The sequence below is a fragment of the Hypanus sabinus genome, chromosome 14 (genome assembly GCF_030144855.1).
Source record: "Hypanus sabinus isolate sHypSab1 chromosome 14, sHypSab1.hap1, whole genome shotgun sequence".
Classification (NCBI taxonomy): domain Eukaryota; kingdom Metazoa; phylum Chordata; class Chondrichthyes; order Myliobatiformes; family Dasyatidae; genus Hypanus; species Hypanus sabinus.
The window spans coordinates 28413865-28432801 of record NC_082719.1 but is presented as its reverse complement, the minus strand read 5'-3'; the positions used below and the strand labels follow the sequence as shown (position 1 = coordinate 28432801).

The 18937-nt window shown below is 36.1% G+C and overlaps 1 protein-coding gene across 2 annotated transcripts in view; it reads right to left on the bottom strand.

The window, feature by feature from the left end:
* The window catches only part of ncapg (non-SMC condensin I complex, subunit G), a 57325-nt gene that overhangs the window by 24256 nt on the left and 14132 nt on the right, over nucleotides 1-18937 (bottom strand). For both annotated transcript variants that reach the window (XM_059988931.1, XM_059988932.1), the window contains exons 7-12: nucleotides 12688-12880; nucleotides 11121-11270; nucleotides 9396-9536; nucleotides 6361-6484; nucleotides 4485-4574; nucleotides 2847-3026 (exon numbers count right to left, since the gene is read on the bottom strand). In XM_059988931.1, coding sequence (XP_059844914.1) covers nucleotides 2847-3026; nucleotides 4485-4574; nucleotides 6361-6484; nucleotides 9396-9536; nucleotides 11121-11270; nucleotides 12688-12880 — 878 coding nt within the window. The remainder of the gene's footprint in view (nucleotides 1-2846; nucleotides 3027-4484; nucleotides 4575-6360; nucleotides 6485-9395; nucleotides 9537-11120; nucleotides 11271-12687; nucleotides 12881-18937) is intronic.

Below are 18937 nucleotides of genomic sequence, written 5' to 3'. Positions count from 1 at the left end.
ACATACAGTGCATATTTTCCTCACATGAATATAGTGATGAGTCAATTATAAGTCAATAGCATCATAACATTTTAAGTAACGCTTGGATACTAAACACACAGCACATAGTTTCCTCATATGAACATATAAAATCATTGCAACACACCAATATTGCTGAATCAGTGGGAGCTCTGGGCTTGTTTCCATGCAACAAGATGGTCCTATCGAGGGGTGATGGAAGATAGCGATACTCGAAGGGGGTTCCTTATGTTCAGTTTATTCCGCAGTTTAGTTTTCATTGCATTCATTGCACAAAACCCAGCTTCGTAGAGATATAATGTTGGAAATGGAATAGGTGATCGCACACCAGCTGAGAGAAGGACAGTGCAGCCTCAGTCTCTCCCAAAATCCCAGCTAATGTTGGGAACATGTCAAATATGCCCCTGTCCACTCGCCGTCCCCACAGTTCCAGTTTGGCTTTGAAAGCAGACACTTTATCTGCCAACTTGAAGACAGTTGTCATTCTCCCCTGAAGTGACAAATTGAGTTCATTGAGCAGGTTGAGTATGTCACACAGATAAGCGAGTTTTGCTATCCACTCCGCATCACTGAAGTGTGCTGCCAGTGGTGACTTTTTTCCTGAAACAAATCTCTGTAGCAGCTCTTCTAACTCAAAATACCCTGGCCAGGGTTTTCCCCCTTGATAGCCACCTGACTTCAGTGTGAAAGAGGCGTTTGTGCTGTGCACCCATTTCCTTGCAAAGCTGCTCAAACAGACGTGAGTTAAGGGCTTTAGCTTTGATGTGATTGATAGCTTCAACGTCACTCAATACGCTGTTAAGATCAGATTGTAGCGGTGTGCTACACGCAGCGCTAAAATAACGACACGGAGTCGGTAAACTGCAATTAAAGATGATTTTATTCGAACTTCAGTCTTGCTTTAAAGCCTCCCTCATCCTGCCCTCCCCAGACACGGATGCTGTAAGGGACACGTACTCACAAACCCCTGCAGGCTTTTTCCCTTTGTTGCGGACCTGGCCTTTGTGCCTGCGCACTGGCTATTTGTGAGCCAGTTCGAGTACGCTAGGAAGTGGGTCGCCACAAGATGACATTTTTCGGCTAGCTAGCATTTCCCTGTGTATGACACAGTGTGTAGACTGGCATTCAGGAGCAACCTCTTTGACTCAGGTAGTGAAACCAGACAGCTGTCCAGTCATAGCTGCAGCCCCGTCTGTGCATATTCCAACACAGAATGACCAGTACGGTTTGCCTGACATGTAGTCATTTGAAGACTTGAATAGTTCTGCCCCAGTTGTGTTAGTTGGCAGCGGCAGTGCACACAGCATATCCTTGTGCACACTGTCTTGAAATATATATCGCACATAAACCAGCAGTATTGCCTTGTAGTTGACATCGGTAGACTCGTTGACCTGGATAGCATAGCATGGTGACTCGGTAATCCGTTCCAACAGCTGAGCTTTGATGTCCTCCACTATGTCATCGATTCTCCTTGAAACTGTGGTAGCTGAAAGAGAAACCTGTACCATCTTGTTAGCTGCAGCTTCTCCCAACAGTTCACGGCACATGTCCTTGGCAGCAGGCAGAATCAATTCTTCACTTCAGCAATACGGCTAGCCACTAAGTACAATGCTCTCAGAGCAGCAGCAATTGTGGAGGTGATGGCTCTCAGCACTTGCTGCTGTCCCACGTGCTCACATTTTTTCCACTCAAAAAAAACCCAACGGGTTCATCTTTAAGTGCAGGGTGCTTGGACTCAAGGTGGTGAAGCAGTTTTGAGGGCTTCATTGCCTCATTAGACAGCTTGTCCACATACCACACACAAGGGGCTTGGAGCGTGCGAGTCACCAGTCGCATTAATGCGACTTTATGTACAACTTTACGTACTTTATGTACAACTCAGCGTATTTTCTGTTGAAGAAAGCTTTGTTTTATTTTGCAGTCTCGGCCTCAGCTGTCTCTGTGTTATCATCGTTAGGCCTTTTATTCCCCTACCACCTCTTCCAAAGAAACTCTCAAGTGACGTTTATTTTTTTACTCATCGAGTAGTTGTAGGTTAATGACCGAATGATGACCTCACGTGGGTTGAAGTTCAACAGTGGGCGTGACAGGGAATGAGGAAAGGTGCAGCTGACTCACAGCGTTTCATATCGCCAAATCATATTGTTTCCTTGCGGCCCAGTAGCATATGCTTTGTAGCCCGGAGGTTGAGGACCACTGGTCTACATTGATAACACAGCTAGATAAAAATAATTACTTTTTGAACAAGCATTTTTCAGAAATTATTTTATGGTGTCTTGAGAGAAAAAAGCTACATTTTTCATAATCATATTTATTAACAAAACATAGCAATATAGTCAATCGGAATATTTTCAATTATGCAATTTGAAACCAACGCAGTTATACTTCAAGACAAAAATTTAATCTCATAATTAACTGACACCCTCTAAAATTGAATTATTTTTAAGAAAAGCTGGTGCAGAAATTAGTCCATGTTAAGAGAATGACATAGGAGAGGAGATGTGGAGGGCACACATTAACTATGGATGGAATAACAATTCTGTATTGGGTCACCTAGAGCTGACCTAGAATGTGTAACAAAGATCTAATGCATATATTGATTCATTCATATAAACTTGACGACAAATATCTTTGAGGTTTCAGGATTCAAATACAACACAGAATTTAATCTTGAACAAACAGTATTCAGAGTAGGATTGACCTAGAGGCAATTATTATTTTAGTTTATGGCATGATAAGGCCAATATTTAGTAAATTGCATATTTCTATTCATATCTACTTAACATGTAATGATGACCATTAGTTATTAAGTCTTTTAAAATATGTACCTTTTCAGTGGTAACTTCTTCAACTTCAGGTTGTTCAGTTGGTCTCATCATTTCAGTTTTGATGTTTTCTAATTCCTCAATTTTCTGCTTCAGCACTGAAGCAGAAATGAAATCCTGGGCAGCTATGATGTCTTCCAGTGCTTGTTTTGCTTCTATCAGTTGAACTTTAATATTGGCAAGCTAGGAAAAGGAATTAGAAAAGGAAAAGAGCCATATTAACACAGTAATATCCAGGTATTCATAAAAGTGGGCTAGAATTTGCAGGTGGGATGATCAATCATTCTTGGAGGTGGTGTATAAAAATCTATGCATTTTTTAATATAAGGATCACAACAGATGAATTAACAGTAAGCAGAGCTGGAAAATTAGACCTGCCTTCTTACAGTACTAAGAATTCTTCGAAGTGTCCTTAATATTTAAAAGCATTCTATAACTATTAAGCAATTTACCAGTTTCAAATATTAAAAATTAAATTCATTTCAATACACTTAAACAACTAAAATATTGTTTAATTAAAGAAATCTCTCCAAAAAAAATGCGAGTTGTCTTTATTCGCCCCCCCGGCCCCCCACACAGTCTATCCTCTCAATTGAAATGATAGGCTAGGATTCAGCTGGCAGATTTTTTTTAGTATATTAACGGCTGTGGAATTCAATGTTTATGTTCCATTACTAAACTCCCAGCTTATTTGCAGCCAAGAAAGTGACAGTAGAACTTGGTTAACAAGTTCAGAACTTATGCACTTCAGCTTTGGAGGGTGAACACTGGCAGCATTTGATCACACTACCAGCATTTCCCAGTATGCTTCAGCCCATTTCTGGAGCTGCAACTGCTCAGCTCTTAATAAAATTATAGTTCACTGATTTGTCTTTTTAACATCTCTAACTCTTAATGTTAGTCTGCTGAAATTACAATGGAATTGAGAATGAACAATAACTTATACATCAACATAATAGATGATTTTTCTTAATCACATTAAAACCATCTCTTTGATCCCTTCTGTTACAATTTTGAATCAAATGTCACATGTTGCAACAATGGAACTTGGTACCATTGTTGCAACCATAACATTGGTGCCATAACTAATAGGACACTGTACTTGATATGGATGTTTTCATGCCCAACATAATTATTTGGCTAAATTCTAAAAATCTAGGCACAATTCCTTCTTTTGAAAGTTTGATTTTGTGCCATAATAAGACCAATACTACTAGCCTGGATCTCCTTTATCATTTGTCTATTTTTCTAATACAAAACCTTACAACATTGACTTCCTTCTTAGTATCAAAAACACCACACAAATTGTGATCTCAAAACCAATTTTTCAAAACCATCACGAAAGAAGTCTTTATAATACAGACAAAATGCTGGAGGAACTCTACTGAGTTCCTTCAGCATTTTGGGTGTATTACTTTGATTTTCAGCATCTTCAGATCTTTTCATGTCTTGTCTATAAAAGTCTTTATCCATTTTGAAATTCTGTAAATCATTACTTCACTTTAAAGTTATTCACTGGCAAGTAATGTAATAAAATAGCTTTCAGGTGTGTTGCATCTCAATTCTTAATTTAATTTTAAATGATACATAATGTTACAAATCATATATAGCCAAAGTAGCCACTAGCCTACATAGCTATACCTTGACTTGTCTCTTCCTTTCTTCATCAGCATCCTCTGGTACATCCACCTCAATAGCGGGTTCACGGACTTCTGATATTATTTCTGCAACCTGTATTGTTAAATAATAATTTATCTATTGCTCAAACCTGGTACAGGGAAAGGGTTGCAAAAAGGAGAAGCTAAGAATAGAAAGGAAATGTGCTCATGGAAGCAGAGCAGATAGCTAAGGTATTAAGAGAGTACTTCACATCTGTCTTCACCAAAAATACTGCACAGAACACTACAGCATAGAAACAGGTCCTTCAGACCTAGTCCATGCTCAACTATTAATCATCTTAGTCCCATTGATCTACATCCATAGCCTCCATATCCCTCCCATCCATGTACCTACCCAAATTTCTCTTAAATGTTGAAAACAAACCTGCATCCACCACTTACTCTGGCAGCTCGTTCTGCACTCAGTGAAGTTGTCCCACATACTCCCCTTAAACATTTCACTGTTCACCATTGATGCTGGCTCACGCAGCATCAACAGAAAAAACGTGCTTGCATTTCTTCACTAAAGAGGTTGGAATTCACCAATCAAGTGAATAATGGAAGTTCAGTCACTGAATACATCAATATAGATTTTTTTTAGATTCCAAGGGAATCAAGTTTACAGGATTAGTCCAAGAAAGCGGTAGAGGTAAAATATCAGTCATGATCCTAGTAAATGGTGAAGCAGGCACAAGGGATCTTGATTTTCTTTTTCAATGTCAAATTGTATCTATTGAGGATCCTATCGAAAGCTTGCAGCAGTAATTAAGTCACTGAGCAGCTAAGCAGACCAGTCACCTGATGCTGCATCACAATCAAAGGGCTTTTGGTGCTGGCCCCAGATATCTTATAGTGGGTAGATCACATCTTGTTGTAGCAGATGTCTTTTCTAAAAAGGAGATTCATCTTCTAATGGCAGAAGCAAACTCTGTGTAAACTGTGCAAGTGAAAGAAAAGTCATATACCATTTCTAGAGTTCCTGAGGTTGGATCCTTGACAAAGTCCTCCTTTCCTTAATAATTCTCTCCAGACAACAGTGTTGGTTCGAGCACACCAGTGTGCACTTAGTGATTCTACCAGTGCTCACCGGCCTAGCTTGTTTGAAATTTCCTAAATTACTACATTGAGAGTCATGATTGATGAAAAATTTATCTCTTTTGTCATCATATGAAGGTTATGAACTTGTTTTCTTAGTCTAAAGGACTTTAACTTACACTCTCAACAGACAGATAAATTTTGTATGCAGTCTAATTTTGACAACAGTGAGTTGAAATCAGACTTGCAGTTTAGGCATCACAACTTGTGGCAGACAACTCCTAACAAGAAAAAGTCAAATTGTAGCAGGCACAGTGAAATTTTATAAGTGGCAGGCCTTGAGAAAGTAGTATTCACAGCATGTGTCATTAAATTGATTTGTCAAAGTCACAGGATAGTTTTATGGAACAAAGTACAAATGTTTGTGATAATCATATCATACGAGAACTCGCCAAAATGCAAATTCACCCTTGTGACTGCACTTCTCTCAGCACTCAAACTTAGTATGGTGATGCTACAATAAATTACTGATGCACTGTACTATGGAGAGAACAACTGTCCAATTAGCACTCTAGAATCAAGTACTTGTAATATCATTTGGATTTCTGGAAGAAAATGTGAAGTGGGATTCAGTGCTTAAATTTGTTCTAAAATGATGATTATGCTCATTTACACATTATCCAAGTCAAAACAAAGTCTATTGCTCAGGACTCAAACACCCAATAGTTCTACTTTCCCGATGAAATGACTAATTTCTTGAATTAATAGTTCAGTGAAACACACATTTTCACATAGAAATGTTCATAGCAGAACTACACTCTTACCAGCCGAATCCTTCTATCATCATCTTTCTGTATGTTCAGCAATTGTTTCATCAGTTTTGCTACAAGAGAACTTGGGGTATTGGACAAGAGTAGAATTTCTTTCAACACTGACAGCATACATTTCCTGGCAAATCAGACCACAAAATAAAAATCAGAATTAAGCAGCATCTGCAGAATCCACCTGCACCAAAAATTCCATTAAATTAAAAGAAATTCCATGCAGTTTCACAAGCTCCAACTTCAGACTGCATTCATTCCATAAACATAGAAAAACTACAGCACAAATCAGGCCCTTCAGCCCACAATACTGTGCCAACATGTCCTTACCTTAGAAATTACCTAGGGTTACCCATAGCGCTCTATTTTTCTAAGCTCCACATACCTTTCCAGGAGTGTCTTAAAAGACCCTATTGTATTCACCACCACCACCATCACCAGCAATCCATTCCACGCGCTCACCACGCTCTGTATAAAAAAACTTAACTCTGACATCTCCTCTGTACCTACTTCCAAGACCTTAAAACTATGCCTTCTTGTGTTAGCCATTTCAGCCCTGGGAAAAAGCCTCTAACTATCCACATGATGAATGCCTCTCATCATCTTATACACCCTTGTTAGGTCACCTCTCATCCTCCAAGGAGAAAGGGCCAAGTTCACGCAACCTATTTTCATAAGGCATGCAACATCCTTATAAATCTCCTTTGTACCCTTTCTATAGTTTCCACATCCTTCCTGTATTGAGGTGACCAGAACAGTTCTCCAAGTGGGGACTGACCAAGGTCCTATGTAGCTGTTACATTACCTCTCAGCTCTTAAACTCAATCCCATGGTTGATGAAGGTCAATGTACCATATGCCCTCTTAACCACAGAATCAACCTGCGCAGCTGATTTGAGTGTCCTATGGACTCGGACCCCAAGATCCCTCTGATCCTCCACACTGCCAAGAGTCTTACCATTAATACTATAATCTGCCATCATATCTGACTTACCAAAATTAACCACCTCACTTATCTGGATTGAACTCCATCTGCCATTTTTCAGCCCAGTTTCCTATCAATGACCAACTGTAACCTCTGATATCCCTCCACACTATCCACACACCCCCAACCTTTGTGTCATCAGCAAATTTACTAACCCACCCCTTCACTTCCTCATTCAGGTCACTTATAAAAATCACAAAGAGAAGGAGTCCCAGAACAGATCCCTGAGGCACACCACTGGTCAACAACCTCCATGCAGAATATGACCCGTCTACAACCATTCTTTGTCTTCTGTGGACAAGCCAGTTCTGGATCCACTTGCATTGTAAAGCATCACACAGATATATTACAAAATCTACAAGTCTACAAAATCAAGAAGTCCACAAAATCAAAGAGGAGGTAGTTTTGATTGGACTAACAGAAAAACACTTATCTGAACAATTGCTTTTCATACTGAAGAGAAACGTGCAACAATGCTTTCAGGCAACTGGTCTTTCTAATGCATTAATGACCAGGTCTTAAACACATGGAACATTATTTTTAAAATTTGAAGAGAATGCAAGAATCAAAAATTAAGTTAATAGGGGGAAGTGTAGCAGCAAACTTTAGGAGGATACAAAGAGAACATAAGAAACAGGCAAATACCAAGCAGTTAAAACTTAACTCAGAAGCATAAAGTAAATATACTTTTGAGAAAATAACAGCAATGAAATCAAAATGGGACAATTTTCAAGGCAATGGAGTAACAAAGATAGATATTTGAATAACACTTGAGGATGTCAAGAAGGCAAAAGTGGACTAAAAAGGGCTCAGAGGACACTTGGCTTCATAAATAAAAGAATAACAAGACAAAACATGTAGCAATAACAAACTTTATAAAACACTGGTTATACCATCAGTTAGGCCATTGTGGAGAGCTCTCAGTGTTGATATGATAGAGAATGCACAGAGGATATTTAGTAGAACAGTATCAAAGAACTGTAATTTTAGTTCATAGAGAAACCATCAATGTTCTTATGGCAAAGAAAAATCATGGAGAGTTTTGATAGAATGGTTAAATTGGCAAGAAATTTCATAAGGACAGATAACGAATCATTTCTAATATTTGGTTAAGTAATTAGAATGAACCAGAGTAACACTGAAAATTATTCAAAGAAAATGAACAGAGCAAGTTGTTGTGCTCAATAACTCACAGAGTGATGTAGATTCTTTCTTTATTTTTATTTAGAGATACAGCATGGAACAGGCCTTCTGGCCCAACAAGCCCACACCAGCAGTTACACTTACGTGATCACTAACCTACTAACCCATACATCTATGGAATGTGGGAGTAATCCAAAGCACTTGGAGGAAACCCACACTGCCATGGAGGAAACTGACAATCTCTTGAGACAGCATGAGAATTGAACTGGGTTAACTTACGAGTAAACAAACTTTTAAAGAGGAATTTGCATAAATAGTTGAAAAAAATACAGAACTAAAGGAATCAAAGGTTAAGGAGAAAGGAGAGGAAAATGGATTTAAAAAATATCATGGCTGATTTGATCTTTTTGAATGATAGAGCAGGTAGAGGTGCTGAACAGCCTTCTCCTGTTCACATGTCTTATGGCTAGGAAAATTGCAAATTATTAAAGCACTTTGTGAAAGTTCAGCTATAAGAATAATCAGTACCATGTCAAAGTATTCCATGTAGTAGTAGTGTTAATGAAAAGTAAAATTGTGTGTGGTGTACAAAAGATGCCTACTCTAGAAAAACAAGTTTTACTTCCATCCCTCAGTACTTACAAACACTGAACATGACAAGCTACAGTCATTAACATTAATATTAACCATGTATAGTTCCATCATTGTGCATACCACTAAATTTAAGAATGACTAGAGAATTTCGTGAGGGTTTCTGTTCCATTCTACTTCCAATATTTTTGTTAAATCAAAAACTCTTAAGCTGTTTATAATACACAAAAATAGCTCATCAGGTCATATCCAATTTTAATTAATTGGATACTTATTCTCCAAGCTTCCTGAAAATTTAGAGTAAATTTATCAAAACATACCTGCCACCCTCTTCTGATGTATCCAGGCAACCAACAAGATTAAGCAGCTCTTGGCTTATGAATTCTTTCTTCATTACATCTTCAACTTCTGCAAAGTTGGCTTTCATCGATTCTTTCAGAACAGGAAGATTTTTCAGGTAACTAACAGCAGAAAGAATAAATAGTAAATCGTAAGCTAATTTTAATTAGTTTCACCCCTCTCAGAAACTGCAAAAGTAGAATTACAAATTAAGATAAGGACACTTATTATATGCATGCAATACACAAGTAGAAATGTAATCTATGACAGACATACAGGGACAAATAAAATCACCAATGCAGGAATGTTCTGGAGACACAATACACTAACCTGAGAAGCCAATCAAAATATACCTCACTAGCACCACTGGCCAAATTCCTATACCATGCTGTTGTACTCACTATGTAAAAGTTTGATGTCCAAATTCTGTCTGAAAACCAGGTAGATCAGATAGCTGGTAGTTCTCCAGCTTTATCCTTTCCTTTCCAATTGTGAATCTGTACAGTCCCTTTGTGTCAAGTGGACCTGACTTAACCAAAACTTAATAATAATTTGGGCATCGGACTTATGTTTTCAATCAGCCAATCAGAAGGAATAGAATGATTCATAGTCAATTGGACTGTACATTTAGGACATGTCCACTCCAAAGCAAGACTGTAAAGTTCCAAGGTGCAATTATGACTAAAATTAATTCAGATTGAATTCATGTGTGCACTGGTACCAGAGATATTTGAAATACATGCCAATTGCTAAAACTTACTAATATGCACCTGAATAAGTATCATTTCATTCTTCTGTCTTCCTCAGGAAGCTACTTAGACGTGACTGCTAAATACAGTATTCCAAATATTTATCCCAATCAAACATAATTTCAACATTTCCTTATGACATAGGAAGCAGCCATTTGCCTCATTGTATACCAATGGCAATGCCATTCCCTAGTCACACAATATTTTCATAAATTCCCCCAAAGACTCTACTAACAGGAAATAATTCAGAAAGGGCAATTACATTACCAGTCTTTCGAAAGGGCATAGAAGCACCAACAGCTGAAACAGGCCACAACAGAGATAATGTGCAAGTTCCACAGATGGTACTTGAGGCCACAATTGAACCTGGATTGCTGGCATTGAGAGGTAGCAGTTATGTGTGCTATGTGACTTCAAGTACCATGATCCTCTGGTTCTACTTCTCTGATTAGCTGAAACAATAGCCTACACTACCTAATCTTCCAGAATTATAAAGTTACCTATCTTTTTGTTTCTCCTTTTGTTGGAAGAACGACCAATTGTTTTTAAAAGTTTCTGAAGCTAACTATTCTACACATATATTTACACACACTGTCACCAAGAACTCATTCATATTCCAATTGTGGTTTTATTATTGATCAAGGTGTCAGGATTGGACTGCATCTCAACAATAATTAATGTATCATGACATCTGATTTGCTCAATTCTTTGCCAGCAAACTTACAATCAAAATTTCCTGTTTTATAAGAACTTTTATTTCTCTACTGACATTACTTTCTTTTGAAAATCCACTGAGTGATGTTTTTTGATGATTTAGTATTGATAAAGATGGCAGTACAAATCAAATCAGAAATAGGAAAAGATCAATAATTGTAGAATTATTAACTTTTCAGAGCATTGTTTAATCATATAGACAACAAAACATTTTAAAATACATAAGCAATTTAAAAGGAATACCTCAACAGATAGGATGCATATGTAGCTGCTTCAGGCAAAAGTTTTTCTAAGGCTTCTTCCCCTTTATCTCCCTTTGATTTCACATAGTTACAGAGACATCTCCAGTACAGGGCATTTTCACAAGTTAGATCTTCTGCTGGTATTATTTTCCTGAAAGGCAGAAAACACACTAAGTCAGGTCAATGATTTTTAAAATGCTGTAATTCACTATTATTCTGAAAAATCAAACATATGAAGCATTTGTTTTGAGTAATTCACTATATTTTTTATTTTGGAGTTGGCACAATGATTTAGATCATTTGTAACCAATCTTTGTGAAGTAGTAACCCACAAACTGCAAGTGACATTGTAGATCAGTTTCTGCATATTGGGAAGGACACGGAAACTTTTTTTTAATTTAGAGATACAGCACAAAAATAAGCCTTTCCAACACTGAGTTGTGCCTCCCAGCAACCCACTGATTTCACTCTAGCCTAACCATGGGACAACTTACAATGACCAATTGACTGTGGGAGGACCCAGAGAAAACTCGCGTGTTATACAGGGAGGACACACAGTCTCCTTTTAGATGGCATTATAAAAGTTAAAAGCACTAATAAGTATAAAGGAATACAAAATGTTTGGAATGCATAGCCACAAAATGGTAAGGAAAGGGTGCAGGAAATAGAACACTAGGACATGATTATGCTGGAACCACATAAAAACTAGCTGGGTCACAGATCAACCAATTAGGAACAAATTCAATCACATTATAAAGAGGGCACAAATTGGACATCAATTTTTGAGGGTGTTGGCAGGGTGGGAGAATTTTGAGAACAAAGATTAGTCAAGCTAGGTTTATCAACATATAGCTTGGGGCAATAAGGTTATTAGAGAAGTAACTTTGAGTTAGTGGGAGGGATTAGTTTTCCTCAGCAAAAACAGTAACTGTAAACAAATATTTTAATAGCTTGTAGAAGGACTAGAGCTGATTAAAAAGAGAAGTCATTCCAAGGACAGTGGCACCCTAGAAGGGTGGTGAAGCCCTCATCACATTTAAAAACTATTTGGATGTGCATTAAGTGTCATGCATTAGTGGGTTAGAGACCAACAGATAGAAAGTAAATGTGAAAAATACAATGGGCAAGATGACTGCATCCTATACTGTAAAACTGTAAATCCACCCTCGTCAAAACAGGGATACTTTTATGTAGAAAATATAGCAATAAAGATAACATTCACTCCAGATAGTACATTACTCATTTATATTCCAACTAAGGCTTCTCCTCTCTTCATCATCTATACAATATCAGCACATCCCCTCTGTTTCTGTATCCTCTCTCAAATATTCGCCTTAAGTACATCTGTAATGTTCATTTTCTACTCCACAGTTGTGAGTTCCATGTTCCAAACATTCTGGTACAGAATCTTCTTCTGAATTCTCTATTTGATTTTGTGGTAAATAACCATGGTAGGAAACCGATGATCTCCAGGCCTTTTTGGATCAGTTATCAAGCTTGGGTAAATTATGCCTTTTGTCATATTAAACTATTAACATCAACAATTAGAGCAAACATATTAAACGCACCCATTATTTAGATTTTGACAATTATTAACTAATTCTTCAAGAGGGCTTTGAGAAAACAAAGCATTAAGTGCAGACTCAGCCACATCAATACAGTTTTCCACATCTAGACAATGGAGCAAGTCTAAAACATTGCCATCCAGTATGCGAAGCCAAGCCTGCAACAGCTTTTTCTTTACCACTTCTTTTACAGCATCTATAAATGAAATAAAAATCACTGCATTACTTGAAAAGGTAAAATACATATTAAAAGTACCATAAACACAAAAGCTCCTACATAACGCCAAAGATCAAATTTGCTGATAGTTAACAAAATTGTTAATTCCAAATGTTTAAAATAACAATTGAGAGTCAGCGGGAGACACTCATGGAGTGAGTACTGTTTTGGATTCGCTCCACAACCTTTACTTTTTTTTTTAACCTTTGATCACCCTTATTCAGCTTATTTTTACCTATGCCGAAAGTTTCTTTGTTAATTTTTTTTGAACTCACTGTTAAGAGTTTGTCGTGAACTTTTGAAGATATGCAAACAGAAATGTCTCTCAGGTCTAAAGGACGAGAACCCGGACGCAATCCGAACGGTAACGGAAAGAAGCAGGCTCCGCCACAACACACTCAATTAACATGAGTTGTTTATGGAGGTTTTGGACAAAAAATTTGATGAACTACAACAATTTTTTTAAAGAAGATATAAAGGCTTTTCAAGATTACATGGTTAAGACGGATTCAGTAATTAACCAGCAACAAGCTCTTATTGCATCTCTGCAAGAAGATGCTCGGAAGCGAGAACTGACTATTGAAAAACTGCAACAGGATTTAATTTCGACCATTAAGCTGATGGAAGCCCTTAAAGCCAAGAGTGACGATTTTGAGAATCGGTCCAGAAGACAGAACCTACGTATACTTGGTCTTCCAGACGGCATAGAAAAAGATGATCCTTTGAAATATTTTGCTCAACTATTAAAAGAAGCGTTTCCGACAATTTTCCCGAATAACCCTCCTTTATTGGATCGGGCACATAGAATTCGGCGTCAATCACCGAGTGCTACAGACAAACCTTCGGTTGTAATTGTCTGGTTCCATTATGTACACGACAAAGAACAACTTATACGTGCAGCTCGTCGGCCAGGAATGGTTAAATTTCAAGAATACTGCTTCCATCTGGTTGAAGACTTTAGTCCTGATCTTTTAAAAAAAAGGCTTCTTTTTAAACTGTTGATGGCTGAATGTTATGAGAAAAATCTGAAACCTGCGCTCCTATACCCTGCGAAGCTTCGAATTTCTCCGTTGAATGCTCCACGCCAGGTTTTCCTTTCAACTTCAGAAGCGAGAAATTATCTGGAGAAGAACTTCCCTACTGCTATAGACACCACTCTTTAATAAATGAACGATTCTGATCGTGTAAGATGCTTCTTGATTTCTTAAACCAGAATTAACCTCTGGTTTTTGGTGTAGGTTTATCCTATACTTTATACTTAAGTTAAAGTGTGTTTTCGTCATATCAATTGCTTTGTCTTATACATTTTAACCATTATACTACATTCTTGTCTATTAACTTTGTTCCTTCGAAGGTATATTTTTAACCCTTTGAAGGTGAATTTTTTTGTGATTAAGATGGTTTTTTGAAAAAGATTTTTGGTTTTGCTTAAGATGGCGTTTTTTTTTCTTTTTTTCGTCTTCTTCCTACAATGCATCGCTTATCATAGCTTAAATATTTTTTGTTTTGTCTGGGCTAGAGCCAAATTTATAAGTTTTTTTTTTAGTGACTGTATTCTTATTTTTTACAACTGACTATACTTAGAAATATGGTTTTTATTATAGCGATTTTAATTTTTAAAGTTGGGGTGATTTTTTTTATATATCCTTTATATACGGAGTGTTCTTCTGCTGACATAGGGGTAGAATTAGTCTCATTCTTTCCTTTTTGAAGTCATATTTTGGCTTTTTCTCTTTTTCTTGGGGGGTGGGGGGGATGGTCTGTTTCCTAATTCTATTTGTTTTGCATCAGTTTGTGTTAGTTTTTTCATTTGGGCTGTTTTTGAACTTCAAATATGTCTGCGTTGTCGTCACTTCCGGGTCCTCTCTTTACTTTTGTTCCTCTTCCGGGTGCATGAGTTTACAAGTTGGTTAACCCTTTCTATACCAAAGTGTTGATTTTATAATTATGGCTCAGACCATTAATTTTGTGTCTTGGAATACTAATGATTTAAATCATCCAATTAAACGAAAGAAGATTTTCAAAGTATTCCAAAGACTTAATGCTCATATTATTTTTGTACAAGAAACTAATGTGGGGAAGGAGGACAAATTTTGTTTTTTTAGATTTTGGCGGGGTCAACAGTATCATGCAAATTCGAATAAAAGGAGTTTCAATTTTTATTGACTCCTCTATTCCATTTGTTCAACATGATATTTTTTCGGATCCGAATGGTAGATTTTTGTTAATTATGGGTTTACTTTGTAATAAAAAGGTTGCTTTGGTTAATGTTTATGCTCCAAATGTGGATTGTCCTGACTTTTTTAAGTCCTTATTTACTTCTTTACCTAATCTAAATGAATATGTTAATAATGGGTGGTGACTTTAATTGTTGTTTAAATCCTTTGATGGATAAATCTTTATATATTCAGACTTTACCTAATAAGTCGGCCACTTGTATTAACTCTTTTTTGACTGTCAATGCAGTTTTTGATGTTTGGAGATTTCGGCATCCTAACGACAGAGTTTTCTTTTTTCTCACATGTTTATCACTCTTATTCGAGAATTGATTATTTTTTTGTAGACTCTTGTTTTATTCCATTGGTAATCGGTTGTAACTATGATATTATAGCTATCTCTGACCATGCTCCATTATTACTTTCTATGAAATTTACGGATACAGTTTCTAATGCCAGACAATGGCGATTTGACTCTACCTTATTGCAAGACTCGGACTTTATAAAATTTGTGAAGGAGCAGATCGACTTCTTCTTTTCAACTAATTCCACAGATGATATCTCCTGCGGAACACTTTGGGACACTTTTAAAGCGTATATACGTGGACAGATTATCTCTTACTCTGTCGGTTTGAGAAAACGTACTAAGGCGGAAACTCTTTTATTGGTCGATAAAATTAAAGAGATTGATAAGAAATATTCGATTGCTCCTAGTAAGGAGCTTTACAAACAAAGGGTTGAACTTCAAATGGAACATAGTTTATTACTTACATCCTCGATTGAAAATCAATTAATGAAAATCATATCTGATTTTTATATACATAATGATAAATCTGGTAAACTGTTAGCTAGTCAATTGAAGAATGCTTTGGTTAAACGTCAAATCACTAAGATTTGTCAGCAGAATGGGAATTTGACAGTTAATCATGATGAGATAAATAAGGCATTTCTATACCTCCCTGTATCAATCTGAATTTCCTCAGGATCGTAATACCATGTGTGATTTTCTTGGGAAATTAAATTTTCCAAGATTATCATCTGATGATTTTTCAATATTGGATACTCCTATTACGGATGTAGAAATTAAAGGGGCTATTTCCTCAATGAATTCTGGGAAAGCACCGGGTCCAGATGGTTATACAGTTGAATTTTTAAAAAATTTTTCCGCTACTCTTTCCCCTTGGTTATGTAAGGTTTTTGAGGAAGCAATTAGATTGGGAAATTTGCCACAATCTTTTTATAGAGCTTCCATTTCTCTAATATTGAAGAAAGATAAAGACCCTACTAACTGTGCATCCTATAGACCAATATCTTTATTGAATGTAGACTCCAAGATTTTTTCCAAGTTATTGGCATCCAGATTGGAGAAGGTATTACCCAAAATTATTTCAGAAGATCAAACCGGTTTTATTAAAAATCGCTATTCTTTTTTCAACATTAGGAGATTATTGAATATTGTTTATACTCCCTCACATGACATTTCAGAATGCGTGATTTCATTAGATGCGGAGAAAGCATTTGATAGAGTTGAATGGCCTTACTTATTTAATGTGTTGGAGAAGTTTAATTTTAGTCCGATATTCATATCGTGGATTAAATTGATTTATCACACTCCAGTAGCCTCAGTGTTTACCAATAATCAAAGATCTCCCTTTTCTCGCCTATTTCGGGGTACTAGACAAGGATGTCCTCTTAGTCCATTACTATTTAACATTGCCTTAGAACCTTTGGCAATTGCCATCAGACAATCACAGGATATTTTGGGTATTAATCGTGGGACAGACATTCATAAGTTATCTTTGTATGCAGATGATTCATTACTATTCATTTCTAACCCTGAGAAATCTATCCCAGCAGTTTTATCATTATTGGCTCAATTTAGTGAGTTTTCTGGGTTTAAGTTAAATCTTAATAAAAGTGAATTGTTTCCTTTGAATAGACAGGTCCCAATTTATGGAAATTTACCTTTTAAATTAGTTAATGATTCTTTTATTTATTTAGGGATCAAAATCACAAAAAACCATAAAGATTTATTTAGATTTAATTTTTTACCCTTAATTGATCAGATTAAAGGTTTGTTTACTAAGTGGTCACCATTATCTTTATCTCTAATAGGTAGGATTAATGCTATTAAGATGATTATTTTACCTAAGTTTTTATATATTTTTCAAGCGATACCAATTTTTATTCTGAAATCTTTTTTTACTAATGTTGACTCAAAAATTTCCTCATATATATGGCAGAATAAAAATCCCAGGTTAGGTAAAATATATTTACAGAAGACAAAGAAGGAAGGTGGGTTAGCATTACCTAATTTCAGATTTTATTATTGGGCAGTTAATATTAGATACTTGTTATGTTGGTTGAAAGATTGGGGTGGATCTTTCAGCCCTCATTGGGTGAGTTTAGAAATTAAATCTGTATCAGCTTATGCTCTGGGTTCTATTTTAGGGACTTCTCTCCCTTTTGCTCTTTCTAAATTGCCGAAACAAATTGACAACCCGATAGTTAAACATACTACGTATATGGTTTCAATTTCGGAAATTTTTCGGGTTGACTCAATTCGTTTTAAATAGTCCTATTGTATCTAATTGTTTTTTCCACCCTTCCATTATAGATCAAGCTTTTTCGGCTTGGAAAACTAAGGGATTACTAAGATTTTCTGATTTATTTTTGGACAATTGTTTTATGTCTTTTGAGCAATTATCCAACAAATATAACTTGCCTAGATTTCATTTTTTTTAGATATTTACAGATTAGACATTTTTTAAGTTCTCTACTCCCTATGTTTCCAAATTTTGTGCCTTCAGATACTTTGGAGAGTTTGTTTGAATTAGACCCTTTTCAAAAAGGGCTTATTTCAAAACTTTATAATATAATTATGAAGATACGTTCAGAGCACCTTTATAAGACCAAAAATGATTGGGAAAGAGAGCTTAACCTTATTATTTCTAGTGAGAATTGGGATAGAATTCTTCAATTAGTTAATACATCATCGATATGTGCCAAACATTCATTAATACAATTTAAGGTCGTACATAGGGCCCATATGTCCAAGGATAAATTAGCTCATTTTTACTCTTATATTAATCCTATCTGTGATAGAGGTCAATCTGAAATCGCATCTTTAACTCATATGTTTTGGTTTTGTTCATTTTTGAAAAAATATTGGAAAGATATTTTTGATATTATTTCTGCGGTTTTGAATATTGATTTACAACCTCATCCTATTACCGCAATTTTTGGTTTACCAATGTTAGACTCACTGCATTTATCTTCTTCTGCCCGTCGAATGATTGCATTTCTAACTCTGATGGCTAGAAGATCTATATTGTTGAATTGGAAGGAAATTAACCCTCCCACTGTATTTAATTGGTTCTCTCAAACTATGTTATGTTTAAATTTAGAAAAAATTAGAAGTGGTGTTTTTGATACTTCTATTAAATTTGAAAAGTTATGAAGACCATTTATTCAACATTTTCATATGATGTAATATGACCCTGTTCCAAGTTCATTTGATTTCCCAGCTTTTAGCTTATGTATGTTGAGAGGACCGGAAGTGACGGCATTGATGAATATTTATTCTTGTGAGATATTATATACAGCCCCTTTTTTTTCTTTCTTTTTCCAATGTTTCTTTTTTTTTCTTCTTTTTTTTGCTTCTTTTTTCTTCTTTATTAGTTATTAGATTAGTAGATTAGCTAATTTTGCATTATATTTTTTTCTTTCTTTTTTCTGTTTTTTATATCATATATTATGAAATATTTAGACTTACCATGTTCATACATATACTGTATGGTTTATGTCTTGGTAAACTCAT